The following is a 21,663-nucleotide window of genomic DNA, read 5'->3' as shown; positions in this document are numbered from 1 at the left end:
TTTTTAAAGTCCCCCTGCATCAACAGTAGGCTATATCAAAACTAGTAAAGTATTTTAAAGCATTTATGAGCTCATTTAATTCGAATCTTCAAATCAAATCATGTAAAACAGGGACACCTACATAATAAGTACACCCAGGTCCACATTTTTGGGCAAAGCACAGTTTTTGTAGTTTTGATTCTGTAGACCACCAGAATGGTTTTTAAATCAAACAGTCAAGACATGATGTGCTTGAGGTTCAGACCTTCAGGTTTAATTCACTGGGTTTAATGAAAATAGTGCATTAACTGTTTAGAAATTTGCTGAGTTAATCAGTGCAGGCAGATAAATTCAGTCCATCAGTTTCCATGATGTCTTCATTTGCCATTTGTCCATCAGTGAAATGTAATAAAACAGCAAATTGAAAATTGTGATTTAAAATACTTATTTTATTTTTTCTTGTACAAAGAAAATCAGACATTATATTTTCTTAAAAGCATAAAGTATATGGCCTGTTAACTTGTAATGTGAACATTACAATTTATATATATTTCTCTAGGGCAAAGGTTGTTATTGTTGTGGTTAAAGATAAACATAGATAGAAAAAGCACCATCCTGTGTTTCCATGTGTGCATTAACCCATGATGATTTTAATTTACAGCACAACAGTGGTGCTTACAGTGAAGTGATGACACTGACAACTGCAAATTGGTCTTGAATTATTCCCTGGGTGTTGCTGGGGGCTGCGTAAAACAGATTGTGTTTCAGGGTAAGCAGATGTGTCTGAAAGCAAAGTAAATTTCTTCTATTATCAGTTAAACACTCATCTCCAACCATCTGTTCTCTTTGCATGGAATTTCCAAAGTGACTGGCCTTTTTTGTGTGTTGCTACATACTGTAAACACACAAAGTTCCTCCTTTTTTTACGTTTTTCTTTTTTCTTTTTTTTTTACAGGTGCACTTTGTAAGATGATGCAAAAATTAATAATAATAATTATAATATAAATCTTTATCAGTCTTTAAAATCACATCTAATACTTCACTTCAATCTAAACTGAGTATAAATCAATGTTCTTTCAAATTCACGTAATTTAACATCACAACAGGGACTACACCATGATTAGCTTTCAAAGCACTGATCAGTTTTACAAAGTAAACAAAGGCTTGCACTCCCTATTAATATACTCACTGGGTAACTCCATTTGTGTAAGACACATACATGGATATACATACATTATTCTGCAGATTAAAGGTGACATATTAAACAACCAGTAACAATAGACATAATAAGTTTCTGAATGCACAGAAAATACTGACATGCTCCTGTAAGTCAATAATATCCGGTGGTGGCAGCTAAACATTCATACAGCATAATAGTTTTTTGTCTCTTGTGTTTCAAGTTTAAACATCAGTGCTGTTTCATTAGCTCATTCATTAATAGCACAGTTTTAAGTTTTTTCATGCTTTAATGCCAATAATCTAGCACTATTTTTTATAACCACTTGGGGGCAGAAGATGAAAGCTGATAAGTTGAGTATTTTACACACTAGCACAAAGAGCAAAATTAGTATTAATTTGAAACCAAGGATGAATTCATATCCAATAGTCATTCTCCTTTTTGCTCTATTTGTTGCTCTCCCCTTGTTCTTATGCCGATATCTAGCTCTTTAGCTCCTAAATATTTCAGTATTCATAAGCTGGTCTCTATTCAGTTTTGGTCCTGAGTAGGTAGTTTACATTTAGTTTATATACTTAAAAATAATAGTGTGCAATGGCTCTAAATATCACTATGAGGATGATAAAAGAGAACCAAAACAGTAGTAAGTATCCTGGAAACTAATGACGCTACATATATAAACTAAGTCTCGCAGAGCTGAGGTGAACTGCAGAGTTGGGTTGTAATTTTCTGTAGAGTCAGTCATGTCATGTGTTGTCAGTGTAAAATGATTGTAGCTTCTTTGAAAGTTTCCCTCATATTTTGATAAAATGTAAACCTTTCTCCGTGCATAACGGAAACATGACACTTTCCAACATTTCAGCGTTGGTTTTTGTGTAGTTCACAAACCTTAAAACATTTCTCTTTAACAAATCAGGTAGTCGTTATAACACTAAATTGATAAGTGTGTGATAAACGAGCATCTATGAAATAATATCGAACATACACTTGTATATCATAGAATAAGACTTCAAAAGCAAACAGCTTTTGTTTTAGGCATCTGTGGATGATTTAAGCTCTTGCAGTTCACTATTATCTGTAGGGATCTGACGTCCCTTGTGGAAGATAGCAGCAATCTCTTCAAAGGATTTGCCCTTGGTTTCCGGCACCCGAAAATAAATAAATAGTACGAAGCCAAGAAGCAGCACGGCAAACAGGATGAACACATAAGAACCCAACCAATCCTGATGAGAAATATTAAAAACACAAATCAGGAATTATTAGTGAAGCTGAGATATGTCAACCTATATGGGTTCACGAGAAGCACAAGTTTACATTGCCTATGTGTGTCTTTTCCCCCTCACCTGTATATACTGAAAGGTCATGCCTATGATGAAGTTGCAGGTCCAGTTACAGCAGCCAGCTAGAGCAATAGCAGCAGGTCGAGGTCCCTGGCTGAACAGTTCAGCCACTATGAACCACGGAATGGGACCAGGCCCAATCTCAAAGAAACTTACAAAGAGGAAGATAGCTGACATGCTGACGTAGCTCATCCACGAATATTCATTCTGGAGGAAAGAGCACATCAATCAAGAAAAACAGTTTTCTTCAAATTTATGGACATTAAAAAGGAAAAAATGTGGTTTGAGCACTTTTTGTTACTTTCTGTTCATCGGTGTGTCTCACTGAGTATGCACAAGAAATGTATGAGCTCTCTCTGCAGAACCCAACCTTCCAGCTATTGTTTCTGGCTTTATTCTCCATTCAAAATGACATCTGAACTTAACACATAATAATATTCTATAATTATCTTTAAATGTAATTGTGCAATTGCCTATTTTATACAGTCTTTTTGTTTACTTTACTTTTAAAATACAGACTGATAAACAAGTTGATCAAGATATCAACATTGATGTAACCTTTCTGCACTACATAATATGATCAAAGCATTGCTAAAAGACTGAAGGTGTGAATCTGAAGTGACAAACCTGCAATTTGAGGCCCACTGTCATGGCAACAGCACAGCAACACATTCCCCCAAGACCAACCAGAGTTAGAGTGCGTCTGCCAGCCCTGTCCACCAGTGCCACCTGGAACACATATATACATATAAATGTGTGTGTGTGTTTACATGTATGTAACAGTGTGTAGATTGAAGAAACAATACTATGCCAGTACATGGTTCCTGTTTTACAAGTTTATGTGTGTTTTGTATTCATATTGCTACTCACAGACACCATAGTGAAGATCATGTTGATGACCCCGACTCCTATAGTGGCATAAACTGGATGACTGACACCAGCTCGAGAGAAGATAGCGGTAGAGTAGTAAAAGATCTTAAAGAGAAAACAAGCAAAGGTTTTCTTGACACTCTGAGTGGTTGCATACTCAGGAAAAGTCACAAGTCTGTAGTCAATTAACTCAGACAGAGTTAAAACTGCTTTTTCCACTCACAGCATTGATGCCAGACAACTGCTGAGAGAGGTGCATCATGAGGGCAACAACCAGCTGTTTTCTGTATACAGAAGAGCAGATCTGGGAGAGAACAGGCAAAAGTGAAATATTGTTTAAAAAAAACAAACTTTTTTTTTTTTTTGATAAATTTGTGTGAATGGTGTTTTTTTTCTCCCTATCTTTGGGGGATTCAGTGGAAATACCAGAATGCTGTATTATACACTCAGAAATATTCTGGTTGCAATGTTATTTCTAGTGGCTCAGGCTATTCGAAATACAAAAATAACTGTTTTAAAGCCATAAAACCTGAACTTTTCTTTTGAGGTGCTGCTGAAGTATTGACATTTTGTGAAAATGAATGGTAAACGGTGTATAAACAATAAAACTGCACAGACACCTACCAAAGAAAAGATAGAGACTCTGGCCTCTTTGTTTGCCTCTTCTTTTTCCCTTCTCATCTCTTCCAGATCCATAGTTGGATCATACGGCCCCTTTAGACGACACAGACCTGAAACAAATCATAAAATTTTCCAATTCCTTACTTAAATAACTGTTGTAGGACTATAATTTAAAATGTCCTGTACAGTTAAAAACATGCTTTTAAAAATGGCTTTAATATGGGAGGCAAAATGCTGGCGTTAATTTTTTGAGTGTTCCTGGAGAGCAGAAAAGCACTATAAAAGAATCAGTAAATGTGCCAAAAAGTATTGCCAGAGAAAAGTAAAAGCTATTTATGAATCTTGGAAATTCAGTTATTCGCCATATTGCCAGGAGTTGCTGGGAGTGCCTATCAAGGTCTCCAAAAATAATAAAAACACTTCCCCGGTGTCCTGTTTTTTGGTCTTTTTGTTTTGTTATCCTCTATTTTTTCTCTTTGTTCTAAGCTAAACAAACCAGCTGCCAACAGTGTGTCTAATACCTCTCATGTGCAATAATTTACCCAAGCATACTGCCAAAATATACATTTGAAAGTTCCACGATGAGGAGTACGTTTCTGTACTTACTTTGTCGAGCCTCTTGCTCCTTGCCCAATAGGATGTAAAGGTATCGTGGACTCTCAGGACAAAGAGGCAGCAGAAGGGATTGTAATATTGCTGGAGCTCCAGACAGACCAAGCAACAGGGGCCACATTTTATCATTACCAAGCGCAAAATCCAAACCTATTACCTGCATCAACATATACACTTCAGATTATATCCTCCATGTGCTCTTGAGCAAAGATGATGTGCATGTACATGTGTGTGGATGACTGTAGCTCACCTGGCTGATTAGAATGCCAATGACAACAGCGAGCTGGTGTAATGCTCCCAGAGATCCTCTGTAAGCTTTTGGTGCAATCTCCCCAATGTACATAGGGACTAGCCCAGATGCCAGACCTTAAATACACATTATAAGTGAAACCATTTAAATGAATACATTTGCAGTTACAGATACGACAGCATAACAAGACTGTTGTTTGATGTCCATGTGCAATTTAGGAACGCTTGTTCATTTAGAAATCCCAGCGCAGTGTTTACATAAAACCCTTAAACACTGGGATTTCATTATGTGAGTGTTGATTGAAGACTGTAAGACGTTCGTTAATGTACCACAATAGAAACCCATAACAGCGCGGCCTGAGATGATCATGATGTGTGGCTTCCACATCTTACAAAGACCCATCAGCAGTCCAGCTGCTACAGCCAGAACATTGATCATTAACATCCCTTTTACCCTGCAAAACAAGAGAAAGTAAACTGACAGTTTAATACAAAAAACGCTTCTCCCTAAACTTGCTACATCACTCCTGTCGTTAGTCTAATCACTCTCCATACTCTAGCTTTTAGTTTTTTAACCAAATTTGTTTCACTTGTGCCATTATAATTCATTTTTCTTTTCTTACCTCCCTTTCAGATCGCCCACAAATCCAACCAAGAAGGAGGATACCATGCCACCGATGGAGAAGATTGCCACTGACAATGACCAATACATGATCACAGAAGGGTGGTGACCTGGGTCTTCTTCTGTGATGTTTTCTGATGAGCCAGCAGCCCTTTCTGTCCACACACCCAGGGACTGGCCATAACTCTTTTCAATGATCTACGATACAGACACAGACATGTTATCAAACAGTACAAGGATGGCTGCAAACATAGAGATAGACTTGACTCAAAATTTGCTTGCACAAATAAATACAAATATGAATATAGAAAATATAGAAATTTCATCAAAGCACAGACAGTACATTAGTTAATTTTTTCTTCATTCATTCAATCATTTTCTTAACTTTTTGATGTTCATTACAAAGTTGCAATATTGATGATATACTGATATATATATAAAAGTTTGTAAATTTCAAAACTTCTGTAGTGAGGTGGTAGTGGAACCTGGCAGATTCTGGTTCACTATTTGGTGAAGTTTTACCTGCTAAAACTATTCAGTTAGATTTAGGAAAAGATTATTATTTGGTTTCAAATACGCCCACTCAAGCACTAACACTACACTGAAAGTTAAATGTACTGAGCGTGTAGAGGATCTTCCCAAGTGTGTATATGTGTGCTGTAGTAATCAGAAGGTCATTTTTATCATCTCTTACAGCCCATGACTAAATTGGACAGAATGTAAACTTGCAACAATGGACAATAAGATTATTTTCAAACTTCACTGTCATTTCACTAAGGACTCATAAATGACTACGCACTAACTATCTAACAGCTTTAAAAATCCTATATCAGTCAATCTCTACTTCCCAGTCATCCAGTCTAGTGCTAAATATAAAGCTTACCTTACCTAACAATGTAATCAAAAAGCACCAAATTGCTTCCTTTTAATCCCTCCTGCTGACCCTGGCTGGCAGGGACAATTGGGTAGCTTAGTAAGGGTGAAGTAGTCTACCTTTTGGGGTGTGTTGATGACTCCAAGACTGTATCCAAATTGTAGGGATCCCAGAGTGGCTGTGAACACAGCCAGAGCTAGAGTGCCTGTTAGCTGCTGCAGAAATGAACAGTAATGATGAGTCCACAGAAATTAATACACGAACAAACACAAGCTGCTTTATTTATAATAAACTTAGTGTTATTTCACAGTAGAAATAAAAATACAGTGCTGTGCGAAGGCCTGTGCGAAGGTCTTGCGCCACCTCTCAGTTCTTTATATAACACTGTGGCTAATCCAATAATAGCCAGTTATTGAAACATGCAAATATACATGGAAATACAATCTATAAAGCAAAAATAAAGTTTATACAACTCCAATAAACTTGAAAGTGAATATTTGGTATGACCACCCTTATATAACCCATGTCATAAGCTGTGGTGGACCTCCCCGGAAATGTAATTACATGTCACACTGACAACTACTGTAATTAGCCTATTACGTAGCATCTCAACAGGAGTAACTATCAAGATATAAATTCCCTGATGTCAGGAAATTGCTTGAAGGGGATTGCAGAAACTACTGGAATGGATTCGAGAAGAAGGGAGTGGGGGACAAGTAGGGACCCAGGAGGGAAAATGCCCCACCCTTTTATATGTTTTTATTGTGGTTGGCACCAAGACACAACCACAGGTCAATTAATACACAGATAAGCATGAATGCCAGTGAGAGCACTGGCCACTTACACTGGTTACATAGCAGTCTTTACAAAGATTCACTGAAATCTCAGTCAGCCAAAATATATAATCTCTCCAGCATGTCCTGAGCTTGTAGGTCATACCCAAAAAAGAGGCATTCGGGAGGCATCCTGGTCTGATGCCAATGCCACCTCAGCGGCCGCCTTTCAGTGAAGAGGAATAGCAACTCTACTCTGAGCCTCTCCCACATGACCAAGCTCGACACCCTATGGCTAAGGCTAAGCAAAGACACCCTTCAGAGAAGAGAAAACTCATTCCTGCTGCTCTTATCCACAATTTTATTTTGTTGGTCACTGGCCACAGCTCATGGCCACAGCTGGGAGTAGGACCCTAGATCAACCTATAAAGCTTGAGATTTGCTTTTAAGCTCAGCTCCTTTAACTCAGCTCTCTGTCAAACTCCTGCTCCATTCTCCCCTCACTTGTGAACAAGACTCAGAGCTCCTTAAACTACTCAATTTGGGGCAGGAACTCCTCTCTGACCCAAAGTGGGCAGTCTACCATTAACTGAGAACCATGGCTTTGCACTTGGAGGTGCTAATTCCCATTTCCTGCCAGTCACTTCACATTCCGCTCCAAACTGCTCTAACACAAGCTGGATGTAACGTCCTGAATGTTCAAGTTCAAGTTCAATTCAGATTGATGTATATAGCACCACATCACAACAGCAGACACTTCAAGGCCCTTTGCATTGTAAGGTAAAGAGTGTACAGTAGCAGAGAAAATCTCAAAAACAAATGACCTCCTGTGAAAAAGATGGCAACAGTGGGAATGGAAAATTCAATTTTAAAAGGAAGAAAACTCTGGCAGAACCAGGCTTAGGAAGGGGCAGTCATCTGCCATGACTGGCCAAGGGTGAGGGGAGGAAGACAGCACAAAATACACATTGTGAAAGAGACCCAGAGAATAATGATAACTAATCTCAGACAGAGTGGTGTATAAACACCCAATGATTAAAAAAGGGGAGCGAATGAGAAACATTCAGGCCCCAGCAGCTCAGGCCTTTTGCAGAGTAACTAAGGGAGTATTCATGGTCACCTAATCTATATCTTTTATCAAAAAAGAAAGTTGTATGCCTAATCTTACAAGTAAATGTCTGTCTCCCATAAACAAACTGGGAGCTGGTTCCAAAGAAGAGGGGCCCAAAAACCTGCATCCCACATGACTTTGAAATATCCTTTTAATATTCTCATTATATACTACACAAAACAGTAAGAGAACCAACTAATCTGTAAAAAGCAGAGCTGATATCCAGAGTCCATGAAATCTGACCCCCTCTACCTCTTGGCTGTGCCTAGAGATTGTGTCCATAAATATTAAGAACAGACTCAATGAGTCTGACTTATTGCTGACAATGAGAACCAAGCATTCTCTACAGTACAGGAGATGAACGGGGAACAGGAGCAACTAAAAACAACAAAAGCTGAACACAGTATAGACAGTTATAGCGCAAACATTTGCCTAATACTAAGCTCAGGGCATGCTGGCATGGGACAGGAGGAGTAAACAATTGCTGCTTTCCTAACTTTTTGGGGGAGGAAAGGTAACATTTTTTTTTTTTCAAGTACATTTTCCAGCTGAGCATTAGACAGTCAGATCAACAGGTAGAGCATTATTCGCTCTACCTGCTTAGGCTGTTACTCCTACATTGCTCCATGACACCCAAATGGCTCTCTCAAGTAGGCAGGACATCTCCAAATTTCAGATAACCTCCAGTCTGGGATGAATGCAGCAGTGGAGTCCTTCTTCTTTAAAATGACAGACAGAATGCACCTTCCCGTTTGATACCCTTTGATCCCATTACAATTAATATAATACAGATCATTGATAACTGACTTTATGACCCATTGTACATTAACGGTGCTAGTTTCAGTCATTATGCAAATGTACAAGGTTGGGAAACTTGCAGTCAGCTGAGACTGAAGAAGTCACTTGGATGAGTGAAAATGCTACACCCACATGAATAGAATCTATTGTCATGTATTCCTGAAGAAGAAGAATAAAATTGAATAAGGTCCAGCTCCTTAGGTATCCAGGTAGCAGGAATAAACACCAAACAGGAGAAATATATACAAACAAGAGGAGGACATACGAAAAAAGAGAAAGGCACACAATAGAGGCAAAATCTAAAGAAATGAGGGGTGGCTCAAAGAGTTACTCCTTTATTCACTATTTCTGTAAATAAATGCTTTCACACAAAAGTAATTAAACAAATTTAAGGTCTCTTTGAAGCAGACACATCATAATTTTAGTCACGAGAGTGTCTTAAGCAAGGTATTAATGCAAGCAGGACGCCCTGATGATTAAAAGCCAGTGTCCTCTCGTTTAACAGTCTGTAAGCTTTAAGCATCTGTACGCCAACGACACCTGCTTTCAAACACTGCTTTCCATGAACCAGTAAAAGGAGACAGATATGTAGCCATTTATAAAGCGCAAAGAATGTAAAGAATGTACATGTCCAAATACGCTTACCTTTCCCGTCTCCATGCTGGGTCCAAAGTGTCAGGAGTTTAGCAATGATCAAGCAGCATGCCTGATTACACTGTGTCCACTGGCTAAAGACAAACACACACATGGCACATGCACATAGATGCACACACATCCCAGGAAGACCTTTTACAAATAAATGAAGCAATAATATTCCTAATTTCAATGCACAAACATACATACTGTTATAGTATATCATATTTATGGCAAGTATAATGAGACAACGAAGAATTTATGTTGAAAAGTTCTGATCTAAAGATCTTCTGTGTGGTGCTTCTACTTGATTATTATGAAACATGACGTTTATATTGCAATTAAATATGGAATCCAAAGTTAGCATACTGTTGCTAAAAAAAAAATGCTTTTCTTGATAGGAGAAATGACATTATCTTTCTCTTCCTCTCACTCTTACACCACACACACACACACACACACATTTGCTGTTAATGATATACTTGAGTGCTGGACTGGACAAAGTCTGAGGATCAGACGTAATACGAATGTGCAAACTTGCAAAAAACAACTGACTCTCTCATAAACATGTTTAGAAAGCACACAACTCGAGAAGAGTAATGCTAGTTTCATTTATTTCTCTCTTACAGCATCTCTTTTACAAAACAAATAAATCCCAAAACAGGACATTAGTAATGCTCTTTTAAAATAAAGAAAACAAGAATTAAATTGAATAAAGAATAAAGTGGTTTCGTCTTTGAAAGGAGAAACCTCAGTGTAACGACAGTCAGCATTTTCCAATGAGGGGAGCGAATTAAATGATTAACAAACACCTCAATAATGCCCCATTCCCACATGATCATTAATCAGACACAGAAATGCACGTGTGCACACATACACACACATGGAAGACAGTGGTTTCTGCAGCTAAGCTCTTTATTGCTATAATGTTAGAGCCTGCTCCCCCTAACAGAGATCGGTAACCCTAAGTTACAGGTGCACAGTAACAGCTACTACTGTATATGGATGTGTAAAAAATCCTTGAAGATACAACAGAAAACATTCAACAATTTAACAGAAAATAAGAACTTCAATCAGAGGATCATTACATTGAGAAACATGTCCATTTTTTGTGAACCAGAGAACCAATTTACTGAGAAATCTAAGAGCAAAGTTATTACAAAACAGGAGTCCATCTTTTTAGGCTCTGACTTTAAATTTAAACCATCACCGGGACTATTATATGTGGCAGGTGTGCCAGCTGGTTGCATTTAGGTTGAAGGTGTGAGTTTTAGGTCTTTAGTGGTTTTAATTTACTGCTCATGCAAAGTCTTCATATTTTTATAGTTACAGTAACTGAGTTCTACATGAGCTTCCCGAAGGTTGTCTCCAGGTGGTGGGTTGATGACGGTTTTAATGTAAAGCCAAAATCGCCTCAATTTTGACAAGTAAAATCAATTTCATAATTTTGATGATTGAGCTGTGCAAAGTATTTGGACATATATGGCAAAGTTTCGTCATAATTAGTTGCTCCTTTCAAAGAATAATCAAACTCTTAAATTTGTTAATGTACATCTCCATAAGTGGAGAAAAATAACATCGCCAGTGAGTTACGTTAGATAATAACCTTCACAGAGATTAAAAAAAACAAAAAACAAAAACAAACCTGTAATGTAACCATATCGGCCAAAAAAAAAAGCAGTAATCTTTTGGCCTCTGATTAAGTTTTGCTTACATCATGCTAGGCACTGTACAAACAGTTAGGAGCCAAAAATCAGAAGAACCAACCAAGGAGGAGCATGATTCAAAACGACCCCACAGTTGTTAACAACGAGTGCTTTCACATGCACACAGTATTTGGGATAGTAGCTCATATCCTGTTGAGGCTATGAGCTCTTTATATGCATTGTCATATTTCTGCAGCTAAGCGGCTGTAAGAGTGAACAGCCAAGACACTACTGTGTTCATGGAAACACACAAAACACCCCCCTCCCCCCCCAAAATCAGCCATTAATATTGCCTATTTTAAACGTATGGTGTTCAGACACCAACTCATAAACTTCATACTACGAAGATAAAATTATAAATCTGCATGTAAACACACTCAGTGTTGCTTTGATCAGATTAAGGTAAGTTTACACACAAAGACATGAATTACTTTATTCTCGCCGGACATTGATTTCAATGTCCAACTTTGATTGAGATACACAAATTCACACGCACGCATACATACACACTAAAATACACTCCTGATTTCAGAGACACAGATGTGCTGTACATTTCATGAAACTTCAAAGACTGTCTGACTCAAAACTGTCCCACAGAAAAATAAAAGAACAGAAATAAACAAAACAAAAAAAAACCCCACTCCCATTGCTCGTTTAATATTACAGTATATCTGATGCAGCACCTTCAGAGTTTAAAGACGTAAAAGTGAAGAGATCATCGTCACGATGTTGGCGGAAAGGAGTGAGGTGAGGAAGGAAAGGAAAACAAAGAAGGGAAGAGGACAGGATGGACCAGTGATTTCATTTTAAAGGGACACAGATATCATCTTTGCATACTGTTAAGACCCACCTGACGGCAGAATGTCTCACCGCATCTCTATCGGTGGCGTGCGATCGAACATTAAATCACAACTCGGTTTTCTCAGAAACCAAAAGATAGTGAGGGGAGGAAGTGGAGGACGAAGGGAGTGTCAAAGGAGAAAGAAAATCAATCAGGCTGTCTGCTTTCATCGCTGACATTCAAAGAGGATTTGTCATCTCTCAGCTGCTCTCCCTGCACCGTTCTATTAGAAGTATATTTAAATTTAGATTAAATTGTATTCATATATTGCTTCTCCAATCTCTGAGGTGTAGTAGTATTCCACACACAGTGGGTAGGAAGTAAAGGTATTGATGAATATGGGTCTCAAAGGACTGAAAATGAGTTTGAGCTACAAAGATGGACAGGAGTGAAGGGAGGGGGGTTAAGAAAGGTCAAAAGTGTATTTCTACATTTGTCAAACACTTGGATGCACTGGTCAGTTTTGAGGGAATAAAGAGAAAAATTGAGCTACATAAAAAGAAGAGTTGCAGAGAAACAGGAAAGAAGAGATCGTTTGGAAAGTCGGTGGCACCAGTTTGCCAGTCAGCTGGATGGCTTCTGAATGACCCGGTTTAATCTAGAATAACTTCTGTCTTTATTTAGAATTGTTTTTTTTTTCCACTAAAATAACTTCTTTTTCTCTCTCTACACTTTGTTAGCCTCTCCAGTGTGGCAACAGTTCATTTGTGGCATCTCGGTGAGTCGGGTTCACTTGTGAGATATGTGGTGGGTCAAGGTCGGCTGCCACCAGTGGGAGAGTGAGGCAGAGTGAGTAAGGGGAGACATCACCAGTTCATCATAGAGTTTCTGTTGAGCGTCATGAAGAAAACTTGGCTGCTACCTCCTGAGCGCACGGATGCAAAGAATACCTGGATAAAAAAAACATGAAAAGCATGTGTTCTCAAAAAGCACAATTATTATTAGCAATGATGCAATTGAATTTACTTTTATCAAATAATACGTTAAGTGTACTCGAGACATCACCACCTACAAACTGTGACATATGTATAGGTATGTCCAACCTGCATCTAAAACTCTTTTTCACTAGAAGGGACCACATCCTGAGTTAGGCTAGGCTACATTTATTGAAAGATAAGCATATATCCATATAGCCTGAAGAAGGCATTAATGAGGACTGGCAGCAGCTCCTGGGCCGAGCAGATTCACAGTACTAATGAGAAGTGTGGGAAATGAGAAAGGAGAAGGAGATAATAAACTGCCTGGAGTGCAGGGAGGCATATATAAACCATGGGACTGAAAGGGGAGTGTATGAGATATGGTCCCACTCTTGAAATACAGCAGTATTATTCCCAAAATGCTAAAATTATGCATGGCAGTTCATTCAAACTTTGTTGTTTGGTTATGTTTCGGGTGCACTGTATAATAAACTTAGTTCTTAGAATTCATGTTTTAAAATCTTCCGTATGCAAATGTGGGCTCTGCTCTATCCATACAGAAAAGCACTGCAACCGCAAAACACTCGAGATAGGTCAAAACCAGAGCAAGTAATGTTAGGTAATTTTACAGTATGTGACTAGTGCCACACTAGTCCAAAGCAGTAAGTCAGCATATTACCTTGTCATTCCGCTCACACAGGAATTTTAGTCTCTGGGCTCTCTTGTGCATAAAAACTCCATCCAGGTGACCCGTTTCTACAGAACGGATCTCTATGGCTTTCTCACCCCAGCCCATAATCTGATTAGAATGAATATAGGCTGAAAAAGAGAAAAACATTAAAAAAAATATGTAAAACAGTGTATAATCAGATTTACATACAGTTCATTTCCTTGTATATATAAAAACTCAACAGACCACAGTGTAGAAAGACTTTATAACTTTATTACTCACATATTTTCTTTTCTTGAAAACTTAACTAGCAAGTTATGCAGTGATGCAATGTTTTACATGTGCTGACCTATTCTTTGTACTTTTTCCACACTGCACAGCAGTAAGAGGTCAGAGGCGACTATTGAGCAGTTCAACTGAAATAAACATGGCAGTTCTTAAACCTTGCCAGTTGAGCTCACGGGACAGATTTTAATAATCCAGGTAGAACTAGCATTATTGTATTAATGTAACACTACTAGCCACCCCATGATAATACTTTCTACAACACAAGAAAGAAACAGTATTTTTAGAGTCTTTTCTGGAGTTCTCAAACATACAGATGCATGGCAAACACAGCAAGCAACATTAAGTGTCTTATTAGGGTTCTGGGACACCACATACTGTCACAACAGTTTCAATGGGCCTTGACATCAATTCTCCAAGTGGGAAGGAGCATCATGTGGAATATAGGGATGGAACAACTAGCTTGCAAAAATATATATCATCCTTTTGTGTTCAGATGATGGTGGTTAAGAGCTATGTTAAACCGCATAGGTCTACTCAAAACTCAGAACAAGTTTGCATTGGTTTACAGTGGACCTACCTACTATTACAATTTAACGCAAACCATATCAGTGAACTGCTTCACTATAAGAGCTAGTGGTTTCTATTCATGATTCCTCATTTTTGACAGCCTCTTTCTTGGTTGTACTAACGAGTTTTAATGTTTTTAGCACAGTTCTGAGAGACCTCATATCACAACACACACGCATGCACACACATGTAGGAGCTGAAACGCATATTAATATTTCTTTACGTCATATTTTGCTAATTTAATTTAGATCTTTGATCTGGCTATTTCTCCGTGCTGCTTTAAGGTCTGGACTGAATTACTCTATAATTACATACATTTTAACAGAAATCTATTTTAATCAAAAGCATTAATAAAGCCATATGTAGGTGGGGCTTACCAACAGAGGTAGGCATCTCTCCCCACTGTAGCACCACGTCCTTGGTGATTCGACCATAGGTATTGACATAGACACCCTCGTCCTCGTAACACAGCAGCATCTCCATTCCATCAGTCTTTGGCAGCACCACGATGGCATGGGGTGTCACCTGGCTCTGGATCTAATACAGATAAACACACGCAAGCATTTCAGAGGGTTTAATCAAATCTGTCAACTTTAATCATAATCTACATTAGATTAAAATATTATAGAGCTTTCATCACTAGAATTTAAGCTGTGGACTGGCGTGGGTTTATTTTTTATTTTATTTTATTTATTTATTTATTTATTTATGGGGGGGGGGGGGGGGGGGGGGGGGGGGGCATTGGACTATATTCTGTAATCCTCAAACAACCTGCCCAAATATCTGGAGCCTCAGACCATCAAAGTCTTTGGTTTGCTTGAACCTGTATACTTTCCATGTGTGGTGCCTCAGAATAAGTGTTGTTACTTGTGTCAGCATGCTATTTCATGGTAGTTACCTGAAAGCAGTTTGTGGCAGCCAGATGAACTCTAAGACAACAATTCAGGAGAAAGGCAAGCAGTGAAAAAACTCATCTTACCCCCACAGGAATATGCACATACATTTACAAAGGCACTCAAAACACAAACTAGCTTTCATGTATTAATGAAATTAATTACTGTACACAAGCTATCAAATTGTGGTGGTACTGACTGTGAAAGTCAAGTGCATACCTGATGGTATGCGCAAAACCTGACAGCAATACAGTCAATGAAACCGCTGTTTGACTGTAATACAAATTATTTTCTTGCATGTCAGCTTTTTTATTTTTTAAGTTTAAATTTTGTGTTTTTGTTCTTGTTGGAAGTAAGTATATGTTTCGAGAGCCTTGTGCTGTCTGCTGTGGGTAAGACAAATTTGTTCACCAGTTTCTGGTTATCTAATATCTACACTAGTGAACTGCATATAGGCACATGTAGCTGCTGTGTATCCACTACAGGGGTTTTACTAAAGAACTATTGATCTAATCTAAAAGGTGGATAGCAGGATGTCACCTTCATCTGTTTGGCACACTGGAGGAGGAAGTTGTCAGGGAAGGAGAGAAAAAAGAAGCATGGGTGAAAGGTGGAAACAGCAAAACATGCCAGTGATTAAGAATATTTGGGTATTTATCCCCATGTACAGTATGCATTACTGCACGGTACAACAGCTCAAGGATAACATGTCTCATCTGTGGTTCATCATGTCTACTAAAATATTGCCAAGAAGTTAAGATTTGGGCTGAACTGTCTTTGACCTGGATTTGCATTAAAGCATGAGATTTGCATCCACTATGGAACAAACTAATCTGCATGCAAGAACCAGATTTAATTTTTCCCTCAAGCATACAAGAGGAAAATTAGTGACTGTCTCCCAACCTTCAAAGAGTGGAGTGGTTAAAATAAATAAGCTGATTTTTGATAGCAATTCTAAAGTCACATTTGGAAGTAGGTGTTCCTTCTTTATGCTCTGTAATAAAAGCAAGCAGTTTACATGAACAACCTGATTTCTTAACAAAGATAATCCATGTACTATACACCAAGTGACGCAAACTACAAAAAAATGGTAAACTGATGCCTATATGTCTTTTATTGCATGACATTCAATCATCCAAGTAAATTGTTTCTCACGAAAGATCACTGTATTCCCAGAAGCAACATGAGTCAATCCTCATGAAACAACAGATCGGCCAGCGTTGGCTCGATAAGCAGGTAAATGGTAAAATGGTAAATGGCCTGTATTTGTATAGCGCTTTTTACTAGTCCCGCCTAGGGACCCCAAAGCGCTTTTACACGTCCAGTCATCCACCCATTCACTCTCACATTCACACACTGGTGGAGGCAAGCTACAGTTGTAGCCACAGCTGCCCTGGGGCAGACTGACAGAAGCGAGGCTGCCATATCGCGCCATCGGCCCTTCTGGCCAACACCAGTAGGCGAAGTGTCTTGCCCAAGGACACAACGACCGAGACTGTCCGAGCCGGGGCTCGAACCGGCAACCTTCCGATTACAAGGCGAACTCCCAACTCTTGAGCCACGATCGCCCAGGTAACGGTTGAAAAAACTTATGAGTGAGATGTGGATGGTTACAGAAAGAGTCCCGTTGATAAAACATGTTTAGACATATTTAGAAAGTAGTCTTGTACTTACATGTGAGGGAATGTATATGTCGTAAGGGTTGCCTGAGTCCACATCAATGACATGGAAGCCCACGCTGGAGCCATAGATGACCTTTAACCTCTGACCTTCTTCTACCGTCAGGTCAACCAGCTGGGGACGATGCTGTAGGTCCGTAAATGACTGAAAGAGAATGAAACATAGTCAAGGGAGGCGCGATCAAAGAAACAGAAATAAAATCATAAAGTCAATCCATGAAACTGTCATTTACAAGGCCAGCAGTCATATATAGTATATAAACTTCATATAAATTTATACACATGCTGTGCACGCAGTAGACATGCATTCTACTTATGCGTGTGTCCAGTATGTTTTTGAGCACTGATGTCATTTCTGTTTTTACTTCTTTACCTTAAAGGCCATGAACTTGTGGTAGGGTTTTGGAGCCCAGGCATAGATTTCCACGGAATTTTTCAGAGCAATTACCAGGAACTTGATTCTCTCATATTTGACTGCAAACATAACAAAGACACATTTAAGACAACAAGAAATTAGAAGTGGCCTTACATTGGCCCAGTGTATATAATGAACACTCAGTTTTATTTATTTAGTATCAAGGAACTCTTTATTTAGGTTCGTGCTCCCACAGCATTTGCTGGTTGGGATTTCTTAAGAGACTTATGTTGTTAGATTTTACCTTCTAAGTAATGCTTAATCCTTGTCCCAGCTATTTGCACGGCAGATCTCCCAAATATCTCCTATGCACACCTTTTCTTGGCCATCTGATATGATTCCTGCCAGGTTTCTTGAGAAGATTCTGGCTAAGATCTCACCCTTTGCTTTGGTCTGTTATCAAATTGACTCTTTCATGTAGTTTATAGCTTTTTAAAACTCTCACCATAGATACAATGGATTCATTTCCAAGCACTGACTAATTTCTAAAATTCTCAAGAAAGCTCTTGCACATCAGCTCCTTCAACAAGTTGGGGTTTGAGAAAATTCCAAGGTATTCGTCAAAATCAGCAGCAAATTATATTACCCATTTTAATTTTGGTTTACAAATTTCACAGCAGGTTAGATAATACCACTTTAACTACAATGGCCCTTCAAATTAAACTTTATTTTTATTCATACAAACAGACACTTACCAACTTTATAATGCACACAGCCTTCCAGTTCTCCTACGGTAATCCAACCCTGCTTTTTCTCTACTTCTGGGTCGTTATGTAATATTCTGTTCCTCAGCCAGGATAAATAGTAGACACGCAACTTATTCTTTTTCCCTGTGAAGGGAGGGGCAAACAGGAAAATGAAATTGATCAAATTAGTATTAAAATGATAATAATCAAATTTTTTTTAAACAAAAAATAAATTAATGAAAGACTCAAAAACAAATGACCTCTTGCAGGAAAAATGAGATAAAAAGCTTCTTATGAAACAGATTTTGTCAACATGTCTTTTTCTACCTTAATGTCTGTTACAGAAAGTGTAACTTAAGGTACAGGTATGAGCGTGTTGTGCATACTGTATGCATATTAAACCTACCAGATATGGTGACCAACACATTGAGGCCCTCTAGTACATCCATCTGTAGGAAACGCCTTCTGGTGATCAGGTTATAAACTTTTCCCTGTCCACTTCGGTCGAGCAGCATGAGACCATTTTCTGTCCCCACTAGTAGATTCACACCTAAACGTTCACGGATAAGAGTTGGAGTCAGAGAAAAGCAAACAAAAGCACACAAATAGAATATTTTGCTTTCTGTAGTGGGTAAGATAAAGGCTACACCGTCCTACCCCAGAGTGCAGCGCAAAGGATCTCGGAGTTAAAGCGTTTCTTGTATTTGCGGATCTCTGGCGTGTCACTGTGGGGTCTGATGTTGGTGGGGTTGACATTTACCACAGAGATCTTCCTGGCTTCATTTAGTCGTGCCTGCTCCTGCCTCAGCAGCTCATTGGCAAACATGGCTGCCAAGACAAAGACGAACAAAGACAGAAGGGAATATGTGATTGGTATTTTGGCATCAATGATGACAGATAAGAAATGCCTTTTTCCACTAACAGCTCATTTCAAAGACGGAGTTCACTGACTGACATTTAACTAAAACTCTACACTATCCCACTACCTGCTGCTGAGTTCTCATTGTCATCACTTGGGGAGGTCTGATAGACCCGTGGATCAACGAATGGAGTAAATGATGCTTTGGACCCACCAACACCGAACTGTAAGACACAACACAATCAGTAAATCCAACAATAGTCTACCTAGTGTGACATAAACACACAGGAATCATTGTTAAAGTGTGCAATTTGTGCCCGTGTCTCACCTCAGCCATGTCGCTGAGCTCCTGCAGGGCTGTGGTGGGCGTCGCTGACGGGGAGTTGCTCTGTTGCACCAGGTCAGGGAGGTTACCATGGTTACCATGATTTCCAAACCCATTACTCTCACCATGACCTCCTCTCCTCCTCTCCTCTGCCTGTGTGACAAATAAAGACATATAAATATCAAGAGAAGTTAGGAGAACAGAAAGATGAGCACAAAAGAATATATTGCTCTATAGCAATAACAGTTTTGTAAGTGTGTAAGCATGTTTGAGTGTGTGCATGCATGTTCGTCACCTCTCTCATTACTAGAGTACTGTCCTTCGAGCTGTTATAGGCATCTCCCAGAGAGTCTTCTGTCAACCCTCCATATGACTCTCCACTACTCTGCACTGCTGGCCTGCAAGAAAAATACAGAGACTTAAATATTTACATTTAAAATTAAACCAACTACTATGCTACTGGCATTGTGCTAATCCCAAACCTACGAACACTAGCATGTCGGAGCAAAAGAGAGGAAACATGAAGGCGAAAACGTACATTATGCGGGGAATATCGCTCACAGCAACAGTTCCATCTGTCTCCCCATCTTCATCGCTGCTCTCTGATTCTTCACTGGAAGACGAGTAGTCTGTCACCTATGTCAATGAACAAGACGTAGAGAGAAAAATTTACTTTCGAACCACTGAGAAGCAACACTGATAAGAGAAGATTTACGGTTGTATCTGATTCCCTCTAGAAGTCATTTAGACTGCACCAGATATATACGGTTTGGTTTATATTGTGCGATCAGTGAAGAATGTGGGAAAGAGAACACAGATCTTTCATGCTGTTCTGCTAATGCGCAGTTGGTGGCACTATTGCACAAATGCATCATCATTTTGGCAACAACAGCAAAAATGAAATAGACTGCAAAATAGCAGATATGGATGCAAGTGTGGTAGTGGGGTATGGTTTCTGCTCAGCCGTATAAAGAGAAGTGGGGCAGAGTGGTGCAGTCAGCAGTGTCAGTGAAGGCTGAAGAAAGCCATTATAGGTCAGTTATTATTATAAGTTGTTTTGCCTAGCAAGATCTTTTTTTCCCCTTTTTTAATAGAAACAAATTAAGGATTTTTGTGAAGAAGAAATTGCGCTGCAAACACAATTGTTAGATCTCATAGATACACATATTCTGTTCTTTTTAATATATATAAAAACATTTTTAACACAAAATAACAGTCACTTTCAAGTTAGGTCGTAAGCCATTCAAACAACTTGTAACTTTACGATTAACCTGAGATTACTATAAATAAGCAAAAATATATTTAAAGCAATGTTTCTTTTAGACTGAATCCCATCGGCTAATTACAATTTAAAATTGTATTGTAGCAGTGGTCAGAGATATCTAACATGACAGAGTCGAATTTAAATTTTTACTGTTTAATAACGAACGAGAACTTTGTTTTGCCCGTTATCTCTACATGAAGATTTGTCACTACCATTCTACCTGATTAACGTCACAACATAAACAGGCTTTTAGCTTTGTCTGTTTTCCATCCTCAACTTTTTATTTATGGTTGAATTTAGAGAATTTACAGTTGTCATTTTACCTTCACTGGAGGTCTGCTTCCCTCCTCTACCCTTAGTTCTCTGAGTTCCTTAGCTAATGCACTTAAGTCCTGTGAACAAAGGACAAAAGAGGAGAGAAAAAGTGATTTCATTCGGTCTCAGAACCTCAAGACTGAGAGACCAAATCACACACAAAGGGCAAAGGAAACGGAGAGGGTCAACGATTCAGACAAATAATGACCATCAAGACTAAAGGCGAACTTAATTGTTGTCACATAGCCTGTACACAAGAGCCGTGGAACAAGAGTGCTGATCTGGCAGTAGAATTTTAAAAACTCTTAACAGTTAAATTTGAACTTTCAACATGACGATTGATCAAAATCAGCACTTTCCTTCACTCACAAGCAAGTATGACCCTTGAGAACACAAGTCATAAGAACAGAGAAAGACATATAATCAAGCTTTATAAACTACTGGAGTGCCGAATTACTCCACTCTACCAATCGCCCCCATGCCAACTGGCCCATGGTTCCTCCCCTCCCTCGCCTCCCCATCACCCAAGCCGATGGATCAGACCAAATCATGCAGACAGGGGGAAGATTATTACACACG

General features: G+C 38.8%; 2 protein-coding genes across 12 annotated transcripts in view; both read right to left on the bottom strand.

The window, feature by feature from the left end:
* Window positions 1-416: 416 nt before the first annotated feature.
* slc2a2 (solute carrier family 2 member 2) lies at window positions 417-9,742 on the bottom strand. Its single transcript, XM_006798763.3, has 12 exons — window positions 9,672-9,742; window positions 6,464-6,559; window positions 5,472-5,668; window positions 5,179-5,303; window positions 4,850-4,965; window positions 4,594-4,756; window positions 3,991-4,097; window positions 3,590-3,670; window positions 3,367-3,471; window positions 3,124-3,225; window positions 2,500-2,703; window positions 417-2,379 (listed from the first exon to the last, which is right to left on the bottom strand). The coding sequence occupies exons 1-12, from the start codon at window positions 9,684-9,686 to the stop codon at window positions 2,188-2,190; spliced, it is 1,503 nt and encodes a 500-aa protein (XP_006798826.2). The 5' UTR covers window positions 9,687-9,742; the 3' UTR covers window positions 417-2,187.
* Window positions 9,743-10,266: 524 nt separating this feature from the next.
* The window catches only part of tnika (TRAF2 and NCK interacting kinase a), a 55,244-nt gene continuing 43,847 nt past the window's right edge, over window positions 10,267-21,663 (bottom strand). For 6 of the 11 annotated variants that reach the window (XM_006798747.3, XM_087833158.1, XM_087833160.1 and 3 more), the window contains 14 exons: window positions 21,093-21,161; window positions 20,044-20,141; window positions 19,801-19,903; window positions 19,509-19,658; window positions 19,308-19,404; window positions 18,979-19,149; window positions 18,728-18,871; window positions 18,331-18,465; window positions 17,594-17,694; window positions 17,216-17,365; window positions 16,082-16,099; window positions 15,026-15,185; window positions 13,803-13,942; window positions 10,267-13,096 (listed from right to left, as the gene is read on the bottom strand). In XM_006798747.3, coding sequence (XP_006798810.1) covers window positions 13,013-13,096; window positions 13,803-13,942; window positions 15,026-15,185; window positions 16,082-16,099; window positions 17,216-17,365; window positions 17,594-17,694; window positions 18,331-18,465; window positions 18,728-18,871; window positions 18,979-19,149; window positions 19,308-19,404; window positions 19,509-19,658; window positions 19,801-19,903; window positions 20,044-20,141; window positions 21,093-21,161 — 1,620 coding nt within the window. In that variant the 3' untranslated portion in view covers window positions 10,267-13,012. The remainder of the gene's footprint in view (window positions 13,097-13,802; window positions 13,943-15,025; window positions 15,186-16,081; window positions 16,100-17,215; window positions 17,366-17,593; window positions 17,695-18,330; window positions 18,466-18,727; window positions 18,872-18,978; window positions 19,150-19,307; window positions 19,405-19,508; window positions 19,659-19,800; window positions 19,904-20,043; window positions 20,142-21,092; window positions 21,162-21,663) is intronic. The other 5 variants (XM_087833156.1, XM_006798752.3, XM_006798760.3 and 2 more) reach the window with 1 other exon arrangement.

The sequence above is a fragment of the Neolamprologus brichardi genome, chromosome 19, assembly GCF_056152115.1.
Source record: "Neolamprologus brichardi isolate AB-2024 chromosome 19, ASM5615211v1, whole genome shotgun sequence".
NCBI lineage: Eukaryota > Metazoa > Chordata > Actinopteri > Cichliformes > Cichlidae > Neolamprologus > Neolamprologus brichardi.
Note: the sequence above shows the minus strand (reverse complement) of the source record. Positions and strands in the feature narration are given on the sequence as shown.